General features: G+C 47.7%; 1 protein-coding gene across 2 annotated transcripts in view; it reads left to right on the top strand.

The window, feature by feature from the left end:
- The window catches only part of SLIT3 (slit homolog 3 (Drosophila)), a 593,250-nt gene that overhangs the window by 87,134 nt on the left and 479,996 nt on the right, over window positions 1–26,120 (top strand). For both annotated transcript variants that reach the window (XM_012649737.1, XM_012649736.1), the window contains exon 4: window positions 11,149–11,220. In XM_012649737.1, the coding sequence (XP_012505191.1) occupies window positions 11,149–11,220 (72 nt within the window). The remainder of the gene's footprint in view (window positions 1–11,148; window positions 11,221–26,120) is intronic.

Here is a 26,120-nt window from a genome sequence, read left to right as displayed (position 1 = left end):
CTGTCACTTTCCTACCTGCGGGTCAAAGGGGTTGGAGACCCAGAGGAAGGGCCTAGAATAACCCAGAGAGAATGTGGAGGGTCTGTGGGCTGTGCTCATGCCACGCTATTTAAAACCAGCTTTGCTGTATTGTTTGGGGAATTTTAAGGGGGAAAAAGTATTTTTCTCTTAATCCCTAGTAGAACTGACTCCACATAACCCATGGGCTGCTCAGTGCACGCGTAGCGTCAATGCTGAATTCTGAGGAATTCTCCATCGCTCTTCCCTGCCCCCATGTAGCTCTTCCATATTCAGTCCCAGGCCACATGGAAAAGAAAGTTAGCCTTTGGGGGCCTTCTGCCTTTTCCTGTTGGCCCCCTTCACTTTGCTGACATATTAATAAAGACCTCACCCTGATGCCCCCTCCCCTTGTCGGGACCTCACCCTGACTCCGCCTTCTCTCTGCTCTGAAGCTGCCCTGCTTCCCTCTTCACCCACTGCCCAAATCAGCTGGTGTGGGCTTTGTGCTGAAAGCTCTTGGGACCCTCTTTCAAGCAGGGTGGGTGTCAGATGCTTGATTTGTGCTGTTGTGATTGTGACCGTAACCTGGTTGCAATACTCTGGAAGGTTCCCAGTGAAAGACTGTGTTTTTAATAGCTGAAGTGAAAGAGTCGGCACAGGGGAGCTTGGGCAGCACCGTAGGATGACTCACAGCACTGTCAGTTTTCTGCGAAGTTTACTCTCTTCATCTCTTCTGTTCCTCAGTAATTCTGTGAGGTGGGTGAAATAGATATTCACTCATTCATTCAACCAACCAACCAGCAAATATTTATTGAACACCTACTAGTAGCCGGGCTATGATTTGTAGTAAACAGACAAAAATCCCTCTTTTAATGCCACTGAACATTTGAATGGATATTCTAGTAGGTATCGGTATGCCCATTTTTCACACAAAGAACCCAAGACGTTGTGAGGTTAAATGCCAAGGCCACACAGCTCATTGAGAGCTGGACTTAGAATCCAAGTATCCTTCCAGCTCTCAGAATAAGGAGGACAGAGTAGGTGATCTTAGGGACCATCTCATCGAACCCACCGATTCTGTTGATGGGGGAAACCAAGGCTCAGGGAGGTGCCGTGGTGTATCGGGAGTCACACGACTCTGGGGCATCTAGGGTTATATAGAACAGCTTCTCTGAGCCCTAGTCCCGTGCCTTGTCCAAGAGCTCTTGGACCCTGTGGGGGCTAATAATTCATGGGCTCTGTCATCTTGTCACCATCCCTCACCTGCCTAATGACCACCCCCTTACCCAGCGTGGATTTCACGGGCCATATTGGTAATGACTATTGGCACTTTCCCTGCGCTCCCCAGCCCCTCTCTCTCTGCCACAGTTACTGGGAAACACCCCAACCTTGGCTGAATTCAACCTTCTGCCATTTGCACCCTCTCACCTAGGGAACTTGAATGTGGCTGAAGAAAAACACGTGTTTCTGTGGACAAATCTCACTTGCAACTCGTGGCTGCTACCCTCAGGTGGGCATTTGCCTCCACCTGGCAACCCTCCAGCCTTGCCTAGACAACGATTTCTCACCTTCTTTTTCAGTCATCAAACACCTCCTCCCCCACCTTGGTCTCCACTGATAATCTGGCTTCCTTTCTCACCAAGGAAACAGAAATACTTGGAAGAGAACTTCTCTAGACTTCCATCCCCACATCTGCTGCCTGCTGGCCCCTCTGCCTTCCTGCTCTTGCCACAGGTGACCTGTCTTGGGCCCCGCCGAAGGCGATTGCCGTCCCTGTGCACTGCGGTTCCCCCTGCTGCCTATTCAGGGGCTCACTTTAAAAATCCACCCCCACCCCGGTCCCCTGGATCATCCGTTTACCCTCTCTTCGGATCATTCTCATCAGCATATAATCATGTCATGGTTTTTTCCATTTAAAAAAATAAAAACAATAAAATCTCCCTTGACCCCATGTTCTCTCCTAGCAACCCATTTTTTGTCCCCCTTTGCTGCAAAACATCTCAACGTCATTGTTTTTCCTTAGTTTCTCCTCCTACTCTTTCTTGAACCATGCCAGTTCACGCTGTCTCTGGAGCAAGCGGCTCTTTCCAGGGTCACCAGTGAGCTCCGCGTTGCTGAATCCAGTGTTACCCTCATCTTTCTCCCCCTCTTAGTTGCACTTGACAAACCAGTTCCTCCCTCCTTGCCTCCTCTTTGGAACCCTTTCTTCTCTTGGCCTCCACAACTCTACTTTCTTTTGTTTCTCCTCCCACCACACTGGGGGCTGTTTGCCCCTTGCTCTGGTCTCTGACGGATGATGTACCCCAGGACTCAGTCCATGCTCCTCTTGCCTTCTTTATCTTCTTCTCCCATGGTAACCACACCCAGGTTTATGGCTTCACATACCACCTAACCTCGCTCTATCTTGGTCTTATCTCTGAGCCCTAGATTTGTATATCCCATTGTCTATTGGGCATCTATACTTGGGTGTATGTGGGCATATCAAATTTAACATATCCAAATCTGTTCCCTGTCGCCCCAGCCCTGCTCTACCCATGGTCTTCTCCCGTCTCTGATGACAGCATTTGCAGAGTTTTAGGTGCACAGGCCAAACCCTCAGCCTCCTCCTTGACACCCCTCTCTCCCATACCTCACCTCCAGTCTATTGGCCAATCCTGTTTGTTATTTCCAGAGTTTGGCTGCTACTTAAGACCTCTGCGGCTATAGCCCTGTTAGTGGAGTAAAGAGCATTCCCAGAGAAGGGAACAAAAAACCCTGAGCCAGGGAAAGCTGCAAGACTGCGGTATCTCAGAAGGGATCCTGATTCTTGAATGTGGGGAGCTGCCTGCCCTGTTGCTCCCACTATGATGTGGGGTGAAGAGGTCACTATGAAGATCTGAGCTTTGGTCATTGCCAAGTGGTCTGACTGCTTGGAATGGATCTGGCCAGCTCCAAAGCTATAAATGACTCTGTTAAGTTGCCTGTGCATTATGTCTGCTGTGTGTGTGTGCGTGCGTGCGTGTGTGCGTACGCGCGCATTCATATACATGCATAAATGTGTGCTTTCTCCCACCCTACTCATGTTTTCTGGAGTCTGAGCCCTCAACGTACTAATATAGTTCCATGTACAATCTCCTGGGGGAGCCCCAGAGACCCAAGATCTTAACTTTAGTCCTAGATCATGCAGCCTCTTGGCTGCAGCATTCGGGGTTCCCCTGCATCGTTTTAGGCAACAATGACTTAGGCCTGTAGGTTAGCTAATCTGGAGCCCGAGGACTCTCAGCCGTTTGACTCATTCTCTGCAGAGCCAGTTGTTTTCCACTGCAGCTGCACAGACAGGACGCCTGTCCTTCTTTCCCTGCCCCGCCCCCAACCGTCCTTTCCTCCTGAAATCAAGGTCTTCTGGATGCAGGGGTGCTGGGGCATGTGGCAGCAGCTGGGGCAGGGGTCAGAGGCAAGGCAGGCTCTGGCCATTGATGTGCCTTGCATTTCCCTAACAGCCGTGTAATTGGAGGAAAATTAGTCCAGTGTGAGGTGCAGGAAAGGTCAAAAGGGCTTGTTTGGAGGGCATTGTCCTTGCTTTCTTTTTGTGCTGGGGTCCTGAGCTTGAGCTCAGTAAGGTGGGATCCTGGGCACACCCCAGAGGTCTCTAGAACTACATATTTGGGCAGTGATCTCCTGGGGTCCTGAGAGCCTTATTCTAAAATCAGAGGGTCAGGGCCAGCAAGTAGACCTCGGACAGTAAGGCCAAGGGGATACAGGGTCACTTTCCTAATCTGTTTGACTCAGTTTTTCCAGCTATAAAATGGGCAAATATTCCTTGTTTCTGTCCTCTCTTCTGGGATTATTGGGCGGCCTCTTGGTCAACCAAGCACCAAAAAGTTAAGGACGCAGAATGGCAAATCACAGGTTTTGGTGTCCGAGAGACTGTTGTTCAAGCCGTATCAGCTGTGTGACTTTGGATAAGCTACATAATCTCATAACCTCACTCTGCTTCGGTTTCCTTTTTCAAAATAACGATTTTAGCAATGTCTACTTCAAGAGTTGCTTTAAGGATGGAGCGAGATAATGCAGGTAAAATACCTGACACGGCGCTAGCACATGGTAAGTGCCCTACGTTTACAGACAAAAAGGAAGGAAGAAAAAAGGACAAAGTGATCATTGCCGCTTTGATGCTCAAGGCATGTTGGATGTTAGGCTAGTCCTCACCAAATAAGCCAAGTATTCCTGGAGACCTCCTAGCTCACCTTACAGTTAGGTTTGTGCCAGGTGACTAGTGCTGGCCAGTCGTGTAAGAACAGAAGTGGCACAAGTCACTGCTGGCTGAAGGGAGTTTAAGAGCTGGTGCACCTCCTCCCTCCCTCTCTTCCCTGGCACAGCAGCCTTAAGCCACCTGTTCTCTACAGTGTCATACGTGATGGGACGAGCCCTTATGCGAGTATGGAGTAAGTGTTTATTGCGTCAGCCCAGGGAGATTTTGGAGTTCGTTTGTTACTGTCTTGCTGACCAATACAGTCATCTGCGAAGGAGAAATAAATCTCTGTATCTCTGAGCTCTGGAGACATCCAGGGATGAGGATAATGATAATAACAGTAGCTGCAACCGCTACCATTTATTGAGCCCTCGAGAAACACTGCAAAGCCCTTCACAGGTGTTAAACCATTCAGCCTTCTCCGGTATCCCACGAGGTACATGTTTTGCTATTACATAATAATCGTGTTCCTAAAATAATCTTTAAGTTATTTTTAAAAAGATTCTCGTAAACAACTTCAATGAGGAAAAAACTGCTTAGGGGCAAGAATTTTTAGACTATGACCAGAAAGTTATTTCTCCTACAGGAACATCAAAAATAGAGATTTTTAAATTGCTATTAGGCCTTTTGGAAGTTATAAACTAACTGATTTTCAAAATGGGCGTAAGCCAGCCTAAATGTAGTGGAGCAAATACTGAATACCAAGGAAGACAAATGTCAGGTCAACTTGCTTCTAAACTGTAGAAATAAATTCTGGGTTGATCCGTAATTGCTGTTAAAAGGAAGCCCCGTTATATCTCAGTAAAGCTGTCTATCCCCTCCCCACAACAAAGGAAGCCTCCAAGGCAGAGAACAGCCATCACTCAACCAAAGTGGCCATGGCTGTTGAGGCTATAGGCCATTAGGTTTTCTTGCCACACGTGTGGGGGCCATTCCTGATCATGACAGAGGGATATGTAACCAACAGCCATTACAAATCAGGTTCCTTACCGAATTGATCAGGTGACATCCAATGTACCGTATGAAACGTCCATAGCAGAAAAAAGCCTGGCTTGGTTTTGTTTGGCAGGTGAGGAAATCAAGCAAGCATGAAGCCATCAGTGGCTACAGCAAATAACTGGTGGAAACAGCTCCAAATCAGAGTTCTCTGCTCTTTTGACCCTCCAGAGTTCGAGTTCTTGGCCCCTGATTGATAGTGATACCTGTACGTCCTCGTGGTTGGTGACGCCACCTCTGAGCTGAGGTTCGAGGCCTTTGCAGTTTGGTTCTGCCCTTGTCCTGGAGCCTGCTGCTATCCTGGGGCTTACTGGCCTGGAGCGGCAGCTCGCAGGAAGCCTTGCTCTTCTCCCTCTCTCCTTTGGGGGTGGTGTGTAGTATCTATCCTGGGTAACAAAACCACCATGGCCCTTGTTACTTAGACTCGTGGGTGTTTCTGAAAGGACCAGCAGACAGAGAAAGAACCCAAGAACTGCCTGGGGAAGGGGAGCCAGTTGAGTCCATTACTAAAGCGAGCCATCCTGGTGACCTTCAGGGGATAGCACACTTCGGCTCTCTCCCTCCCTCAGGCCTTAGCAGGCAGCTGGACATGCCATACCTCCCCAAGGAAGGGAAGGGAAGGGAAGGGCTGTGCTGCAGCCGTGCCCAGGCTGGGAGGCCCCCACCCCTGTTCCTTCCCTAGTGAGGGGAAGCAGGGAGCCCCACCCCCTTTTGCCTTGCTTATCAGTGAGGCAGAGAAGTCTGGAAGCTGAGTCTTTAAGAAGTTTCTGGAGGATGAAGACAGACTCAGGCAGGCCCTCTAGGAGTCCTGTGCACCCCTAACCAGGACGGCTTCCTACCCCAGGAAGGCTGTTGGTTCACCAGGCTCCCCTAGTTGGCCATTTCTACCTTTCGATTTATTCATGAAATTCAACAGGCCTTCCTGGAAGGTTCCTTGTGTGCCTGGCGCTGTGTTGGCTGCTGTTGGGTCATGACATGGTAGCTGTATTTCCCACTCTTAAGGACCTTCCTAACTTAATGGGAAGATGAGACCACACATTAGGTGATAAGATAGTTTTTAACAAAGTGCAAAATGCAATGTTATCATTATACATGGGAGTGAAGAGCACAGGTTTAGCATCAGGCTTCTGGGTTCAAGTCCCATCACCGGGAATCTGATCAGCTTTGACTTTGGGCAAGCTCCTTAACCTTCTTAGGCCTCTGTTTCCTTAGTACAGGGATACTGAGTACTGGCCTCCAGGTGTTTCCATGGGGATGAAATAAGATATTACATGTAAAGTGCTTAGTACGATGCCTGACTCATGGTTTCAGTGATATCACTAGCCACGACTATTGTAAAAACACACTTGAGTTACAGAAATCCTGAGTCTAAACTTACCACCTTTCTGCATTGTGTTCCTCCCTTCTCTGTTCATTTCCTCAGTGATTGGTAATTTTGACTGATGCTACCCAAGCTGGAGTCCAGGGATCCACTTTCAATACCTCCACTCCTGTAACTCCCTCAGTCTTCTCATACATTCGGTCATCAAACCTGGCGATTATAACTCACGTCTATCATCTACACTCCAGACCACTCTCATTCTTAATCAGGTCTTCACACAGCCACGTGGATTACTCAAGTGCCCTCTTTCCTGCTTTCCTTGCTTCCAGTTTCACCCTCTTCCCAACTAGGTTTACTGCTACTTAGAGAACTTTCTAAAATCCAAACCAGATTGTCACTCCCTTGCCAAGCCCTGTCTATGGCTCAAACTGACTCTAAGTAAAAAGCCAAGCCCAAATCCCTTATTATGACCCACAAGGTCCCTTATGTTGTGACCTCTGCCTACTTGTACACCTTCATTGCTGTGTTCTCAAGTCACTTCCACGTTCCAGCAATGCAAGCCTGCCTCCCAAGTGCCCTGCACGGGAACGCACACGCTGTTCTCTAAGTCCAGAACTTTCCATCTCTGTCTTCTGAAGAGTCACACATTCTTCAGAACTAAACTTAAAATTGCTTTCCTTGGGAAGCCTTATTTTAACCAGGACTGGGTTAGCTGCCCCCCACTGTGCTGCCACAACACCTCGCTTCTAGGATGATGGTGCAACTTTTTGTCTTCATGTCTGTCTCCCCTACTAGCATGTGACGTTCTGGATGGATGGGTCGGTGGTGGTTAGATGGATGGATGGATGGATGGTTGGCTAGATGGGTGGATGGATAAATGGATGAATTCAATAAACAAAGTGGCAGAAACTTCTAGTTTTATATCTTAAATCCAGGCTACATCCAGGAAGGCCTTCAGTGGTTCCACAAAGACCAGGGTCTGTTTCTTGGAGCTTCACAGTTCCGGCTAAAAAGCAGTAGGACCGTGCAACTCACCAGCCAGTGGGCTTTTGACCTCTATGCTCCTCACTGTTCCAACAGGAAAGCTGAGAAGGAGTTTTGATCTTGGAGAGGGGATGCCTGGATGGGCCTTATCCGATCCTTGACCTGGCCCACATCCCATTTGCTGACTTCCTCAGTTCTGCCCTCATATGGGTCCCATCCCATCCTGCTCTCCATTCAGGAATCATGGCTGTACTTCCAGCTTGAACTATGGCAGGAGATTTCCACCTCTGGGCCCAGAGTAACAGAGCAGCAGATGGCACGAGTGCACCATGGCCAGCAGCCGCCGTCTGCAGCCCCGCACTCACCTGTGCCTGGGTCAGGAGAACAGCACAGCTCACTCTGTTCGTTTTCCCATTCTGGGGCTGCTTCCATAGCAGCCACGTGGGAAGTACGCCTGGCACAGCTTGGCGCCTTCGTCGGCTTTTTGAGGAAGACTTTTTGGGCCAGGCTGTTCACAAAGTAAACATGAACAAATCCTGGAATGACCTAGAAACACAGTATCTAGCTCCTTCTGATATGAAGAACCAGCAGGCGACCGACCCACCCAAGCTGAAGTTGGAAAGGCCCCGAGGCTTTTGGAAGCAGAGCCCAACCCGACAGCTCCGGGATCCTCACTCAGGGTTTATGAAGTGGCGGGCACAGCACAAATTGGCTAAATTTGGTTGCATTTTTATTTTTGTCCAGCCACAAATACCAGCAAAGAACTGAAAACGATTCCTTCCCTTCCAGGAGCCTTGGAGCCAAGCTGGTTTTATTTTTAGCTTCAACTCTGGTTTAGGGCTTTTAACACGCTAGACACCCTACTCACTGCCGGCAGTGGTGGCCGGATTTTAGGATTTTTGCCCAGACTGCAGTGTCAGTTGTCTGGGTGTAACATTTACCAGGCTTTGTACAGCTGTGACAGTAGAGGGTGGTTCCAGACAGACCCACATAGAGACCCAGTTCTTGCCTTGGGAACCTCCAAGGGAGTCCTCTTCAGAGAGGGCATTGTAACTGGGTGGATCATTGTCTGGGCCGGGGTGGAGGAGGCGATCCTGGATGAAGAGAAACAGGAAAAATAAAGGGAAAGGGGAAGGGAGCTGTCACTTATTGAAAGGCTTCCAGTAACATGGTGCCTCAGAACCAGAGCCCTAGAGTCACACTGACTGGGTCCAAATCCTGCCACTACCGCTTCCTAACGCTGTGGCCTTGGCGATGTGACCTCCCTAGGCTTCAGAGTCCTTATCTACGAGATAGAATTAGTAACACCTGCCTGGAGCACCACTGTGTGGTTGAGATCCTGCCCGGGTAGCACATAGCTCAGCGTTTGACATGCAAATAGGACCCCATCAATGTCATTTGTGTGACTATTACTGTGCTCTTAATGCAGTGCTAAACATTTGCACACGCACCGCGGCATTCAAGACTCACTGTAGCCCAAAGAAGTAGGGTTATTTTGCAGATGGAAAGCTGAGGCTCAAAGGGCTAGTAACTTGTCTGAGATCCGGCATCGAGAGTGTGATGTAGCCACACCTGAGCCCAGCCCTGGCCAACCCCAAAGTCATAACACCACACCTTTCTGGGGCCAGGGCATCCACCTGTTATCTCTGACTATACACAACTGCTTGAAACAGGGAACTAGATTCGGCCTCGTTCTCCTCTTCCCTGAGCTCCCCACTTTTTTCCACTTTAGTGTCAGGTACACACACACAGTGGACACCAGCAGTGTCAGAAGAACAGGAGTCAAATACACAGACAGAAAGTAGAACGGTGGTTGCCAGGGGCTGGGAGAGTGGAGAGTGAGGGGCTGTTGTTTAATGGGTATGAAGTTTCAGTTTTGCGGGGTTAGAAAGTTCTGGAGATTAGTTGCTCAGCAATGTGAATAGACTCAACACTACCGAACTAACGTACCATTGTTAAGATGATGAATTTTATGTGATTTTACCACAATTTTAAAACATTACAAAAATAAAATACTGATGTAGGAGTGGGGCCGCCATAGAGGAGCATAGCTCATCCAAATCCCAGCCTTTCCTCCTTGTCTCTTTCTAATCAGGAGTCTCGCAGCAGCGTTCTGACCCGCTCCTGCCCACCCGCGGCATGACCCATTGGGGCTGAGCGCCCCACTTTCTGACACTGAGCTTGTTACGTGGTGTCTTAAATCCTCCTCTCTTACATCCTGTCTGATCTCCCTGTAGTCCCCTGTTCCTCTTGAGTTTTTGCCCACAGACCTAGGATGCAAGTGGGAAATAGGAGCCAAATCCCAAATAGGGAACCATGTCTGCTGGATGGCAGGGTTGGGGAATGGTTGGGCTTTGGGGCCAGAAGCTGGGGCGAAGCTCGCTTTTTCTTTTCCTCAGTTTACTTAACTTTCAGATGCGGATTCTATAGTTATCCCACATAGTGGCGTATTTAGTTCACTCTAGATGGAAAAATTCATCAAGGCTATGAACTACTCTGGCTCTGAAAGATTCTAGGCACTGTGAGGCATCTGCTTTAACCAGGCTTGGGTGGTTTCCCTTTTCCCATCCTAGGCTGCGTCAAGCTGCTGGGGCAGAGGGCCGTGGGACTAGCATGCACAGGGGCTCCCAAAAATGCAGCCTTCATGGAGATCACAGCACTGGCTCAGTGGCCCTTGAAAACACAGATGGCCTTCTGTTCTGTGGGCATTTAGAGAGACTCTGATTGACTCTGTTGCCACCATCCGACATGGACCATCTCTACTGGGCCAAGTTTTGCCTCAAGCTACACCCGATGCCCAGACTTTGGTCCCTGACCCAGGGCCGATTTTTCCATCAGGCACTGTGGGGACAGTGCCGAGGGCCCACGATACTGTTACGGGACCATGAGAATATTTTAGTTTGTTTTAAAATTAAAGACAAAAACGAACTTTTATGTTGAAATAAATGTTATATAATATTTGTATATTTGTTTTTATACCCAAACCATTGTAAAATATAATATTTAAAAATATTTTATGGAGAAAACAGGCCACAAAGGCAAAAGTGCCAAGGACCCACGAAAATTGCACTGGAGCCCTGCTCTGGTCCAAAGAGCCAGTATGGCTGGGATTCCATTTGGTCCCTCAACCCATGGTGACCTGTGCTGCCCTCTCCTCTGTTCCTATAACAACTGCTGTCTGCTCCCACCACCACCAATTTCAGATCTGAAATATCTTCCCTGATATTTTATTTGTATTTCTGGAGTCTATTTCACATGCCAGTTCCATCACTTGGTGAGAGCTACCTGGAGCTCATGGTGAGGAAAGTTCAGAAGTCTCGTCTGCGGTCCGGGGGAAAGCATGTTGTGATCGATTAGCGACGTCCCTCCAAGACTCGTGCTGGAGGAATGGCAGCGCAGCGCGCACGTGTGTTTTGCTTGTGCCCAACCTTTGCCTTGCATTCCCAACATGACTACGAGCTCCGCCAAGATAGACTATGCCTTACACGTGTTGAGCATCCATATTGAAAGATCTAGAGTCTCCTAATACCTGTTGATTGGTTGAAGTGGCATCCGAATACATTTGATCCGATTTAATGTCCTCTTAACATCCGTTCCTCCTTTTTTCTCTCTTTAGGCGCCTGAACAAGAATAAGCTCCAAGTCCTCCCAGAATTGCTTTTCCACAGCAACCCGAAGCTCACCCGACTGTGAGTAAGAGTTCACTTGCGTTCTCTGCCTCGTGCTTTGCCTTGCTTTGGTGACGTGGAGAATGTGGTTGCCTTAGTGCGTGGAGCCCTGTGCTGTGTGGGGCTTGGCACTCAGGCCCTGGCACGGGGCAGGTTTGACGCGGTGTCCGCCCCTGCCCCTTGCACACCTCCAGGCCTGACATCTGGCTCCCCTCCCGGGGACCAGCGGTGTAAGTGGCCAGGGAGGACCAGTGACTTGTGGTAGTGGATCATTCCCAGGCTAGCAGGGAGGAAACTCCGGTTTAACTTGGGTCTGAGCGTACTTCAGGGAAATTCCCTGAGGGCGTATGAGATGAGCATGTTCTCACCAGTGGTCTCGGAGGGTTTGGGTTTAGACGAACCACGCCAGCCTCACCACCCTGCTGGCCGGAGCAGCTCCTGCCCTGTTCCCGCTTTCCACCACTGCCAGGCCAGAGACCCTGGGTCTGGAGGTCTATGATTTTGTGGGGAAGGGAAGAAACACCTTGAATTTGGCCTTATCGTCTACAATGTTCTAGAATATAACGAAGGGGGATGTTGGAGATACCTCAGTACATTTATTCAGTGTCAGGGTTTGGAAGCCCAGGAGTTGAAGGTGCCTGTCAGGGTGGAGACTGGATTCACATATGGTGGGCGTCAGGCAAGTGCGTGTTATTGACAGTGAACCTGAAATCCTGCTGGCAGTTACTTGTGTAGATCATGGGTCAACTGGGTTGCCCAAGGCTCAACTTTCTGAATGGAGTGACACAGTGTCCGACTGCTCAGCAGTCAGGCGGTGAGATTTACAGGCCGGCCAAGAGCTCTAACGTTACTGGGGAGGAGGGAGGGTCCAAAGATGTGGCCACCACTCTCACTCCCAATGCCTACTTATACAGGCGAACACTGCATGTAGGCTCTGGGATAATTGGGAAATAGGAAACACGTGTCAGTGTGTACACTTAAGAGTGAGTTCTGAATTAGGAATATATATTTATATGTGTCAATACAAAGACACACGCACACATGAGATGAGATACGTAAATTTATTTTAAAGGAGCACTTTATTAGAACAGGAACAGGCAAGGGTTGGCTAGTGCTCAGTGATGCAGTGGCCTTGCTTGCCTTCTCTAGGAAACACATGCACTTTGTCAGGGTCTTCTCTTGCTGTGCACCCCACTTCTCTGGCTCAGCCCACCTAGCTGACTTTGCTGAAGGTAGGAAAGGCCATGCTGCCTTTCTGCTCTTCCAGTCTCGATCCACCTGGATGGATATGGGCGTGGAGGAAGTGCAGTTCAGCAGTCTGAGAGGCCAGCAGAGCTGGATAAGCAATGCCAAAAACCACCCGAGTTTTCAACTTCCCCTGCGCTGTATAGCTCTTCCCTCGAATGCTCACCTAATAGCCATCTCTCCACCCAGCACTGCATTTATTGTGCCTTTTCAACCTGTTCTTCACTAAGTACCACAGCACAGTGTATTCTATCCATCTGGAATCTCAGCATCAGTTTCTAGGCAAAGGGAAGGTGCCTGCCGGGCCGGGTGGCTTTGTGTGGGTGGGGTCTCAGTTTTCCAGCTGCGGGATGTCAGGTGGGCTGGTTCTTGCCTAGGAAGCCTCTCCGTGGCCATCAGGTGATGCCCATTTTGTGCAAGACTGGTCTTGATGCAGGCAGAAGAGGAATTTCAGGTGGTGATAACAGGTCTCTGAGATCCTGGGGGCCAGGCATGGGAAGCCCCTCGGTTATATCCTAACTGCCACCTTCTAACTGAGAGAGCTTGGGACAGTCACTTTCCCTTCTGTGCCTGAATAACATCATCAGTAAAGGGAGCTGCCCACTCCTTTCTGTCCACCTCACAGAGGAGCTGTAAGTATCCAGCGAGATCATGGCGGTGTGTACGTTTTCTAGGACTTAAAATGTTGTTTAAGTACCAACATAACTGTTGTTTCTCTTACACTTTCCTTCTTTACCACCTGAGTTTCTGATCTCCTTTCTCCAGGAGGCATGGAGAGACTAGGTCACTAGGAGTTGCAATGAGCATTGAGATCAGTAACATTGAGCTTCAAGCCAGAGAGCTGCGGCAGGGATGACATTCAAGTGATTTTGCGATCCGTCCCTCCCCGGGTCACTGGCTGGGCACAGAGTCCAGCACTCACAAGCACTCAGGGATGGTTGAATGGGTAGATGAATAAATGAATGATATAAGCCTAAGGATATAAACAAACGTGCTCTCGGGGAGCTTTGATTCTTTTATCCACCATTCATTCAGTAATGGGTGTCTGTTCCAGCCCAGCCTCTGTGCTGGGTGTGGAGCCCAGTGCTCCATGTGCCCTGTCATGACACACTCTGAGTGGCTGCCAGAAAGCTGAGAGCTAAATACATAGACACAATTTTTATTGAAGCAGCTGTATTAACCCAGGTTTAGGCTAGAATCGGCAATCCCTTTTTTCTCTCCAGGCTTGATCTTTGATTTTCCTTAATGACCCTCTTGTGTCTTTGTCTTATTTTGTCAGCCACTCCAGAGCCTTTTTGGAAATAAGCAGGGTACAAATTAGAAATCAATAAATGTGCAATCATGAGTGTGTGTACATATGCCACTGGCTGTGTTTTAAAAGAGCACTGCATCTCAGTAGACCCGTGAGCCATTTCTCATGCTAAATGTGGGTCTGTGTGGCTGAAGACTCCATAGTATGCCGTGTGGAATAAACAGCAATTCTGGACTCTGATTTCTTATTATTAGTCTTATAGGCAAGAACTGCCTAATATTCAGTGTTTATCCAAAGAATACCTTTGGGAGAATCTATGTTCATGTAATAAAAGAGGTTTTGATAAGTGTTGGAAAGGGAAATAGTATGTATTGAGAACCTATGCTATGATATTATAATAACACTATTAACTAGCAAGCGGCAGAAATGCGACTAAAGTTAGTAAAGAGGAAATATATCAGTTCGTGTTACTGAGAAGTCCAGTGGTAGTGGCGGCTTCAGGAACAGCTGGATCCAGGGGTTCAGCAGTGTCATTAGGACTTCACCTCGCTACCTCCAGTCCTTGGAACAGTGGATGTGTTGTCAAGCTAAAGCAGAAGAGTCGCGACATGCTAATTCAGTCCGGTGAAGAGTGACTTTGTCAGACAGTCCTGCAGAAAGGAACTGAACGTAGATGCTGATTACTTAGCTTGGTCACATGCCCATGTCCAAGCAAATCACTGTTGCTAATTAGACAGTGTCCTCTGATTATTCAAGTTGGAGTCACGTGTTCATTCCACTTTTTTGGGAAATGGGTTCCCCACAGGAAAGGGTAAATTCTGTTATTAAAGCGCAAGAGAAGAGATGCAAAATGTGAAAACAACAAATGTCTGCAAGTTTATTGAGCATCTACTCTACACATTTCCACGTGCTTTAACTGAGAACTTTGGGTTCTCACAGTAACACTGTAAGATGATAGCATTAGCAAGTATGTTGCGTGCCAAGTGCTGTTCTGAGCACTTGACGTGTGTTAGCTCATTTGATTCTCCTGACAACCCCACGAGATAGGTACTGTGGTTAATACTGTTAAATAGTGCTAAAAAGGGTTAAGGAACCTGACCAGTATCATACAACTACTAGGGACAGAGCTAGGGTTCAAGTTTCCTGCCTAAGCCTCAAGCAGAGCTCCCGTTTTACAGACGAGGAAGCTAAAGCTCAGAGAGTTTAGATTACGTGTCCATACGTCCCATATATTTAAGAAGCAGCACTGCCCTGGACACTTTGCCTCCACGCTCAATATAACCTTCACACCAGCCCTGCCAAGGGAATCATTCTCGAGCTTCAAGGGTTGTCTAACTTACTGTGTGACCAGGACACAGTGGAACTGGGACTCAGTGCATGTCTATGTCTCTGCAGAGTCCCCACGTTTCCTGCCATTGCACACTGCCGTGCTGACTACCGTGGAGAGCTGATGTTGTCCTAGCAAGGATTGATGATGGACCTGTCAGTGCTGCTCTCAGGCCTTTGCTGGTTACCCGCCCCCAGAGCCAGCACCCTGTGATGCGTGTGTGTTAGTGGTGTATCTGTCCCCTTAACTCTGTTCTCCAGCACATACAGCCCAAGCATAGAATCCTAGAGCGTGGACGTGCTCTGAGCTTTAGGTAATATCACCGTGTTCTGCAAAGCACCCAGCAAGGTCTCTTCCCTGCCTTGGGCGCTCAGTAAATATTAGCTTCCTGCCATCCTGATGCAGATCATAAAGTCGTCCAGTGCAGGGACTGGCCTCCTGCTCTTTCTAGGCTCCATTCAGTGCCAGGTCCCAGAGCTGAGGTTGGGAGGAGGCGGTGATGTGAAAGTGTTTAGGGGCTACCAACTACGTACCCTGAGACCTTGGGCAGGTCACTCAACCTCACCGGGTCTCAGGTTCTTCATCAGTAAAATAGACAGTAATAGAACCTACCTGTCTTTGTTGTTGGAGGATAAACGGATCACCTATGCACAGCAATTAGTGTCGAATATAGCACATAGTCGGTGCTCCGTGGAAGACGGCTGTGGTTAACTCTGGCTAGCCAACTGCTGGGAGTGGGGCATACGCGGGGGCTTTGGGCTCTATATATAAACATTTCAGCACCTAGGGAAGAGCCCAGAAGAGATGGGGGTCTAAGGAGCACTTGGATTAGGAAGTCCTGGGTCCTCACGCTGGCTCCGCCACCCACAAGCTGTGTGGCCAGAGGTATGCTGCTTGGCCTCTCTGGGCTTCATTTAGAGAGGACAGGATGGAGTTCCCCTTTTTGCATCTCCTTCTAGCTTTTTCTTCCACCTACCCATGAAAGAGGCAGTGAAGGATTTTTGGTTATTTAAAGGCTGAGTGGTGAATGTCGCCAGAGATTCCTTAGAAGGAGCATAAGGCAAGGTGCAAACAGTGATTAAAAACCCTCTGCATTTTGCTGGATCAGAGAGCTTTGGAGGAGTTGAGGAACACATGGCTGACAACTATTTTTTTTAAAAGTCTGACTTTGCCCTCTGAGGGTGAGCAGACCACGGGCTCCTTTTGACCCACCTGTCCTAGATTCAGGCCCAAGGGGTCTGTGCAGCATTCGGCAGTGGCTGCCCAAGCAGTTACACTCACAGTCAGACAGAAGGGTCCAGTTGTCCATTCAGCTCTTCAAGGTATTTGACAGCTTTAAAAAAAAAAAAAAAAATGCCACTGGGGCTGAACCTGCTGTTGCTCAGCTGGGGCAGTGGAGTTGCAGGAGACTTGGAAAATTAATCCCCAGGCTGCTGAAGACAATGTGAAATGTGGCCAATGAACTTAGCCCCCAGTCACTGGGGCTGTTATCGCGGTGGAACAGCTCCCTACCGAAGAGTTAAGGGCTGTCAGATTGCGGCATCGAGAGAACCTGCTTCCCATGAACGAGCCTTCCTCCCACCTCGCGTTGCTGCTGGTTCGGACGCCCTCTTCGTGTTTACCGTGTTCTCCTTTATCGCAGGTGTCAGGCGTCCGTGCTCCAGGCCCACACACTGGGAGCTGCATTCAGAAACCATCTCGTGTCTCTCTGAGGCAGCCCACGGTTAGAGCAGTGACAGGACCTTCAGAGCCATGCAGACCTGGGTTTGAATCCCACTTTCTGGTGACCCTGGGCAAGTGACCACAACTTTCTCAGTCTCACGTTGGTGAGCTATGTAGCAAGGACAATAATCACAGGTTCTGTATTTGCCAGGGCTGCTGTAACAGAACCACAGACTGAGTGGCTTAAACTGCAGATATTTATTTTCTCATAGTTCTGGAGGCCAGAAGTCCCAGATGCAGGTGCTGGCCTGGTTGTTTTCTTCTGAGCCTCTCCCCTTGCTTGCAGGTGGCTGCCTTCCCCGCCGCCTCCTCGCGTGGTCATCCCTCTGGGCAAGTGCCCCTGGTGTCTTTCTCTCCTTACGAGGACACCAGTCATATTGGGTCAGGGCTCCACCGTAATGGCCTCGTTTTAACTTAATCACCTCTTTAAAGACCTGTCTCCAAATACGGTTACATTCTGGGGTACGGGGGTCAGGGCTTCAGCGTCTGACTTTCAGGGGGACACAGTTCAGCCTTTATCCATTCACAAGCGCGTATCACATATTTGCTATGGGCCGGTGCTCTGCGAAGTACTCCACGTATATTCTCTCACTTGATCTCAGATTTAGGAGGTAGATACGGTATTATCCCCATTTTAGAAATTAAAAAACAGAGGTCTAGAGATTTAGACGGTTTGCCCATGGACCCAGAGCCAGTGTTTGGCAAATCAGAGTTCGAACCCAAGCTTGCCTGACTGCAGAGCCCACATTCCTAATTGCGAGTTCTGTACTGGAGGTATGAGTAGTTAGTAACTAGTTAAGACACCAGGCGCCTAGTAGGCACTCAGCGAGTGCTAGTTCCTTTATCTCTTTGACGCTCTAACTGAGCCCAGGCTTGTTGAATGGCTGCAGCCCTGCATCTCTAGAAAGTACTTTCTGCTGCACGTAGATCCCTTTGCAACCACCTTGGTCTTCCACCTCTGCACTAAACTTTAAAACATAACTACATGCAATATGTATCTCTATAAAACTCTACATTGATATGAAACAGTGCTGTAAAAGTGAAAAACCAGTGGAGAAAACAAAAACCATACTACCCAATTTTCCAGCGGAGTTGTTATCTGCTGTGGTGAAATGATAATAGCACGGTGGGAAAGCCAGCCCCTCAGGACGCTGGGCCTTCGGAGACCGCCCCCTGCCCCTCTTCCATGCTGGCTCAGAGGCTGGGGGACGGTGAGACCAGTCTCACAGTCACAGGCATGGGGTCATTCTTTTTAGGAACACAGCCACCCAAAACTCATGGAAAATATCCCTGCAAACCGAGCCTCCATTTCCTCTGTCTTTCCTCCAAACACTGCTTTGAGGTCAGCTTCCGTTTACTTTCTAGCAGGCTTCATCAGCTCCAAGGTTTGTCACATGTTTGAAGACAGGTTTGGCTTTCATCTGCACGTGGACAGATACTGGATTATGGGGTGCTGCCGTGTCACTCTTGGTTTCTGTTTTCTCTTGTTTTCTTAAGCGTGACTTGTCCTCTCTCTGGAGTCCCTCAAGCTAGAGCCAGGAGAGGAGGCTGGGACAGTCTCTTCCCTCCTCAGCCTCAGGCATCCTCAGTGGATGTGTCCGGCTGAGCACAGAAGCCTGTGGACTGTCCATAGAGTTGGGTGCAAGCCTAATATTTTGAATTGTCTTATAGGTTCTTACATCACAGAATTTTTGAGATAGGAATAAAAGTTATGTAGGCCAGCACTTCTCAAACTTCACTGTGTATCTGGACACCTGGGATCTTGTTAAAATGTGGATTCTGAGTCCATAGGTCTAGAGCAGGACCATAGAATCTGTGTTTCCAATAAACTCCCAGGTGCTGCTGCTGTTCTAGGACCACGCTTTGCAGAGCAAGGATCTAGGCTACAGTTAGTTCAGTGGGTTCTCAAACACAGCATATATATTAAAAAAATCACTCGAGATGGTGGTTAAAATGCTGTTTCCCAGGCCATGCACCCGGGGAGTCTGGCTCATTAGATCTGGAAGGGACCGAGGGATTTGACTTTGTAAATAGGCACCCTAGGTGATTTTGGTGTATGTCACACTTGGGGCATACTCTAAGAAATGCGGATCTACTATAGCCCTGTTATTTTATAGATTTGGAAGGATGGGAAGACTCAAATATCTGTTAAGAATCTGCTGTGTGCTAGGCACCTTATACCTATGCAACCTTCTTCAGTTCTCCCAAGAATCCTGCAAGGAAGGTATTATTAATATCGTGCCCACCAAATAGACAATAAAACTGAGGCTTGTGGAGTTTAACTCACCCGCAATAAACCCAGGTCTTTCTGATCCCCAACTCTGTGAGTTTTTTTTCTGCCTTATCATATACTTCCTATGCTGAAACACACCTGGGGTGGGGAAAGAGAAATCATACAAGCTTTCATGGTTCAGTATTTTGAACTTATGTGCTCATATGAACATATATGAACACATGCTCCTATCTGAGATCTAGGATATTAAGACTTGAAACATTAAAAGAGAAAAATTTATAGACTTAAATACATGCTAGCAAGTAGACCTTTCTAAATTCCCTACAATTTGTCAAAAGTAGAGTCGGGTTTTATATTTTTAATCTCTTTAGCCTTTGGGGCCAGCAGAAGAGTTTTCTGAAGAGATCAGGCAATACTCGTACTGAGAACATTCTGCCAGCTTGGAAATTGTTTTTAAAATTTTCTTTTTTTTAAGAAGGAAAGAAAAGCAAGCTGTGACTTTACAATGCTTTGGAATTACAGAATATGCTTGTAATTTTTACAATTCTGCACAGACTTCTTTGCCACATCTGGTTGATATTACTGGCAGGAATATATGGGGGAATAAACCATGGGTTGGAATGTGAAACATCCCACAAAATGAGTTTCTTATAGGTTGCTGCATAAAATGTTTTGAGTCTCCTTCTCGTTGGAGGGGTGGCTTAAGTGATTGCATGGATTTAGTACTTTCTCTGGTTTGAAGGTAAAGGTTTTTGCTGGTTTACTTGGTGAGGCTTCCAAGATGGTTTTCTGAAGACATTTGCATCATTCTAGAGTCGTGCTATGGACTGGGGTGAGAAAAGCCACCCTCCAGGGGAATCAAACCCACCTTTGGTGAATAACACTGGACTAGTGGTGATAATGATAAAACCCAGGGACCAACTGAATCACTGCAAAAAAAAAAAAAAAAAAAGTAGGGAGAAAGAGTTATATGTGTAAGGGCTTCAGAAAACCTCCTGAATCTTAGCTCTGGTGGTGGATTGAATAGCTGATAGCAAGACAAGCTCACCTCCTCACACATACAAGTGAGAGCCTTTGTACATTGGTGCATTCTCTTTGCTGTATTTGAAAATAGTTAGGAAAATGGAAAAATAGAACACCCAGCTGGTACCTGGAACTCCGTTAATTGCCTGTTGGTGACATTTCTGCCCAAGTCCTAGGAAGAGAACTGTGAACAGGGCAAACAAAGCATTATTGAACATCTACTATATGTCGCTCCAACGTGCTGGTTGTTGAGATGCTGAGTATAAAACACAGAAATGTCTAATCTGAGCCCAGAGGGTGTGAGTATGGGCATCTTGCCACCTGGCTCTTTCTCAGACTTCCTTGGCTGGGACCCACCTGCAGACTTGGAACGTTGACAGCTGAGCCCTTTCTGCACACCACCAGCCCTGCTCTCAGCACCCTGTGGTGCACGGTGGGGCTGGCCAGCCTGGGCAGGGTTTTGTGGCCATCACCAAGGGTGCTCAAATAAAGACTGTGCTTTTTGTCAAGAACGAGAACCAGAGGCCAGCCTTCACCCACGCTGTGGGCTCCCCATTCTCCTTATCCGGAGTTAGAAACTGTCCTGGGCGTTAAACGTCAGGGAAATACCACATTGTGCATAGAAAAATATCAGCCTTTTGAGGTGGGCAGACCTCAAACACACATTCTTCAATTATCTGAATGATGCAAATGTACCCACTTCTAATAATCTTGAAATACTTGTTCTTGAACCACACTCAACATCAACAGAAACATTTCTAAAGAGCCTAATCGTCTCTCATTTTCAACCAACATTTGGGAATCTCTCCAGGGGACAAATAGAATTTTAATTTGATGCCCCACATTCTAGCATAATTTCAAATCATAAAAGACATCTGTAACTTTGTCTGTCTTCTGGTTTTCCTATGGGCTCAGTATCCTGGATTTGAACATCCGCTTCCATTTGTGAGGTTTGCAGTCTGTTTGCAAAGTCCTGGAGGTTGAGGCCTCTAAAGACAGTGTTGACACAGAATTAACAACAGCAAAGCTATGATAACACGGCACCATCCAAACCAAACAGAAACAGAGACGCGTAAGTCAATTTCACGCTCTTTGCCTGAATTTGGTGTGCTGGACCTGAGTTTTTGATTCATGGTTTAGAATAATATTCGAATATTTTATTCACGATGCTGCTTTCTTCCCATCATTCCTTTGCTGATGCTCCTCATCCCACTTACGGCGATGAAGCCTGCATGAAGTGTGGCCGCCCCTGATTGGCACTGCCTGTCGCACGGCCAGAAACGCTCCCAGGGTTGGCCGATGGCGTCTTCTGCTCTGGAACTGACGGTTCGGCCTCTCGCTGGCAGGTCGAAAGCCCTGGACTTGAATTTTTAGTCAATGAGTCAGCTTTTGATTGACGTATACATTGAGTCATGCCAACATTTCTCTAAGCAGAGGGAGCATCTTGACTTTTTTGAGGTCAAAATGCTCTAAGGAAGAGAACTGGATTTCCGGGAGGGCCAAAAGGGTGACTTAGGCCCGAGTCTCTCCATCTCCGTCTCGTTATATTTGGCATTTGTGAAACGCTGTGCTGTGGATCAAGATCCTCGGAGAAACCTAATTTCAGTAATTTTTTAAAGATGAAAACCAGTGGTAGCATTAGAGAAAGAAATGCAGGATCATCGATGTTACTGCTATCGTTGCCCAAATCATTGCCTGCCTTTGTCTCTCTGTCTCCTGCTTGTTGCCTCCTTTTTCCAAAGCATGCACACCCCGTGACATGCCACACACACACACACACACACACACACACACACACACTAAAACCTTCTCTCTAATGCACACCCCGTGACCTGCCACACACACACTGAAACCTTCTCTCTCTAGGAGAATCCAGACAGATAAATGAAGATCCCTTCCAGGGTACTGAATCAAAACACAGACATAATTTCACTTTAGTGCAAGACACTGCTAAATTTGCTCGAATTATTGGGCAATGCCGTGAGGAGATATCAGGGGTTAGAAAGGCGGCAGCGGTGGTGGTGGTGGGAGGCTCTTTGTCTCCCCGGCTCATAATTGGTGTTTTTGGTGCATAGAGAAGGTAGTGGCAGATCTGTGTCAGAGACAGTAAATTATTACTGTAAATGTTTTCTAGTCTCTGGAGAGACTTTCTCTTTTCTCTGGAAGAGATGTGCATGGGTCAGGCTTCTACCCGAGACCATTCATTTCATTTTGTAACTCAGAACAGAGCACTGTCAACCACCAGCTCCCAGGGGCTCGGCCATTGAACAAAATTATCCGAGGAAGTAATTGTTATGGCTTCCATGGCTAATGGTGTTCTCTGCAGATCCTCTCCCCTTGAGTGTGGCACTTCCTTTATTTAAATGAGAGTGAAGGATGGGAGATCATTAGGTCTAAAGAGGCCGGAAAAACAGCAGCAGGGAAAGACAGAGTTGCCCAGGGAATAATCGACTCTCCAGTTTCTCGCTTCTTAGGTGGTTGTTGACGTGAGAGGTGTAGAGATTGAGTAGAACTCGACATCTTTGCCTTCACCGTGCATTGGCAATTTGCCCACCTCTTCCATCTCTGCTGCCGTCACCCTGGGACCAGCCATCCTTCTTTCCTGAGTGGACAGTCGCAAGGACCTCACTAATCTTCTTGCTTCTTCTCCTATTCCCTTGTCATCCATCATCTAGCCAATAGCCACATGATTGGTTTGAGACAAATCAGATCTCCTCATTCCCCCAATTAAACCTTCCAGTGACTTTACATCATCCTGAGAAGAAACCCCAGTCTCCTACATACATAATCTGGCTCCTAGAGCTCCTCCTGGTGCCATCCCAGGCCAGGGTCCCACATCCATCACATGCAGCCTCGCGGGCCTTCTTCCTGTTGCTCCAACAACTCCTGCCTCTTCTTGGCTTTGCTATTCCTTCTGGCTAGGACACGCTGACCCCGGATGCCAGCATGACCAAGTCCTTCTTGAATTCAGGTCCTGGCTCCAACATTGCTTCCTTGGAGAGCCCTTTCCTGACCACCCTGTCTACACTTGGGGCCCCCTTCCTTAGAGGTCACTGTCTGCAAGATGATCTTGCTTTGTTTTCTTCATAGCAGTTATCACTACCTGAAATTCTCTTGCTCATTTATTTGTTTACTTGTTTGTTTTTCGCTCCCCGCCCCCCAGCAGAATGTAAGCTTCTTGAGAGCAGGGATTCTGTCTGTTTTGTTGACTCTATAAATAAATCACCAACCACTGCATCTAGCACACCATGGACACTAGATCCATACTCTGGAAATGAGCAAATGAAAGAAGGAACTTGGTCTCTCCAAAATCTGCTTTTTGCTCTCACTGTGTGGTCAAAGGCACCTTCTGTTTCAAACCAGAGCTCTCTCCTCATTGCCCTACAAAAGCCCCACATGACTAGTTAACAACATGTGTGTATTCATGGGCATGCACACACGTGTACATGCATGCTCATGCACACTCACACAAGTGCAAGCACGCACAAGAATGAGGATAAAACCAACACAGCGGGACAGGATTTCATATTCCAACAGTGGGTCTTTCACCAAAGAGAAACAGCTCGTGCTAGAATCTTCTTTGAGCAGACGAGAGCCAGCGAGACTGAGAGCTGGGGAGGGTAATGTTGTTTTTGATGCTTATTTCAAAGATCTGGGGATAATATTCTGCAATACAATGAAATGAAAAGATAAACTGCGTTGGCTTCATCTCCAGGCCTCATTGATTTCTGACTTCTAATGGGCACTGAAAGGGATTGTCTAGCTATTGGACGCCTCAGCCCAGCGAAGACTTTACAAAAAAAGACCTGCGGAGACTCAAACAAAAACCAAACCTTGGTCTGGGGTGAAAAAGAAAAGAAAGAAAAAGGAATACATCACACTAATTTACTGAACATTGACCTAAACCTCCAAATTATTTTTTTCTTGATCTGCGATCTAAACCAGAGGTTGTTTGAAAGACATCTGGTGAATTAGTCCAAACCAGAAATGAACCATATCTTCTGAAATAATTGAACCAGAACCACACTGGGACATCAAAATATTAATGTTTTCCAAACTAGCTCTGAGACTCTGGCTTGGTTTTGTCTAAAGCTGCGCCGCCAGCCTAGTGTTTGTTCTTCTTCGCTTCCAAGCTGCCCCTGCCCCACCCGTCACTTGTCCTTTCTGCAAACCTGCCCTCGTGCAATAATAGACCCGTCACGCGTGCTGCACCGCGGAGCATAGGCGCTTGAGACTTGTGTCACTCCCGCGTTAATGAGAGATGCTGCCGGAGTGAACAACCTGACCCCACCGCCATCTCTAAGTCCGTGTCATGAAGAAGAGAAGAGGTGTCTTTGGTGAGGACATAGTCATTAAGTGAATGGGGGGGGTGATAGAATGGAAAGAAGGGAAGAAAACCTGGAGTAAGGAAGAGGGGGAAGAAGGAAGGAAGAACAACAATGAAATTAAACATGCTGAGAGAGAGAGAGAGACAACAAAGGAAACAGGAACGGAAAGAAAGAAAATAGGAATCTTTGGGGGAGGGGGGTGTAGCTCAGGTTTGTTTTTGTCTTTTTCTGGTTCCTCCCAAGGCAGACGGAAGAATTTCTGTTCACACATGGGACGCTCCATTCGGTGCCAAGCTCTGTGTTAGCTCTTATCTCTATAACCCCTCAGTGGGTAAGAAGCCATCGTCATAGAATGCCAGAGCTGAATGGCACCTTCTGGAACTTCGAGACCAATGCTTTCATTGTCTATTTGGAGAAACTGAGGCACAGAGCAGTAAGGGGACTCACAAACCCCAGCCCTCAGATTTCTGGGTTGGTGCTGTAGGCACAGCCCAAAGATACTTGCTTACCTTGGGCATGATTTTTCATGAAGTGACAAGGAGAGAGGGAAGAGGAAACATTAGTTTACAAGAAGCCAAGGACTGATACTCCCCTGGGTTGGGCTAGCTAGGGTAGCAGTTATCTTTTAAGAAAAGGGATATCAACATTTTAAAGAGGTGATACTGGCCAGAGATTTGCTGCAGAAACTAAGGGTTAGTGATTCTTACCTAAAAAGGGGTGGCTGGTGGTTCTATCAAAGCACTGTGATTGCCTCCACCTGGTTACTGTCATTTGCACTGGAGGAAGGGAACTGCAAGGACAACCTCACATGAGAGCTATTCCAAGGAAAGAATGCACAAAATAGGCAATCAAATGGAAGGGGCGCAGGCTGACTCCCTAGGGCTTCCATCTTGGTGCTGGGAGAACAGTGGTACCATCAAAAGGAAGGGAAGAGAAGAAAACATCTCCTGGAGGTGGGTGACAGAGATTGCTTCCCGGAGCTCACAGCCTGTCCAGAGATGACAAGCCTTTCCACGTTGGAATCTCCACCCTCTAGGAATTTCAGAAGTTAAGAAGTTGAAAATCAGCTTTGAATCAGCATTGGCATCATTTTCTTTTCCATCTTGGACAGTTACTACTTTATAAGAAGCCTGTGCATTTAAGGAAAAAGTCCTCAGCCTGCTACTTGTAATCCTGTAGCCACTGAGGAACTGACCAGGTTTTCCTGGTGGGCAGGGTCACTGTACCCTGCTTATCTGCCATATATAACTCATTTACCTGCAGGTAATTAGCCAGACTTCGGTGTGGAGTCCCAAATTGCTATGCGAATGACGGCAGCCCTCCCCTCCCCAGAAGTGCTGATTTCCCAGCTCAGCATGAGGGACTTCAGTAATGTCTCTTTCCAATGATATAATTTGATTCCTCCATGGGATGCTGCTTTGGTCCTAGCTCACTTAGCACTAAATCTCTCGTTAGATACTCTCATTACTTAATCTTTTCAGGCCCCAGACCAGCCCAGGCCTCTTATTTATTTATCTGGGGCCCTGTTTACTTGCCTGTTGTAAATTACTTCTGGCTCCTGGCCGTCTGATTGCTGCAGTGATAGACTAATAGCTCAGAGCTACCGCATTTGCCTTGTGTGATGAGGCAAATAATATGCTTAACTTATGGGAGAGAAATGCACCCTCCATTTATTTCAGTGGGGGAAATATTACTCAGGGGAAGGCCAAATCATTTACCTAATGGCTGCTGGTGGAAGTCGATGTAATTACTGACAGAATTATGTGAAACAAATTGTCATGCCCATAAATC

The sequence above is a fragment of the Propithecus coquereli genome, unplaced genomic scaffold (assembly GCF_000956105.1).
Source record: "Propithecus coquereli isolate 6110/MARCELLA unplaced genomic scaffold, Pcoq_1.0 Scaffold301, whole genome shotgun sequence".
NCBI lineage: Eukaryota > Metazoa > Chordata > Mammalia > Primates > Indriidae > Propithecus > Propithecus coquereli.
The sequence above is the reverse complement of the archived record's forward strand: the minus strand, read 5'-3'. Positions and strand labels throughout refer to the sequence as shown.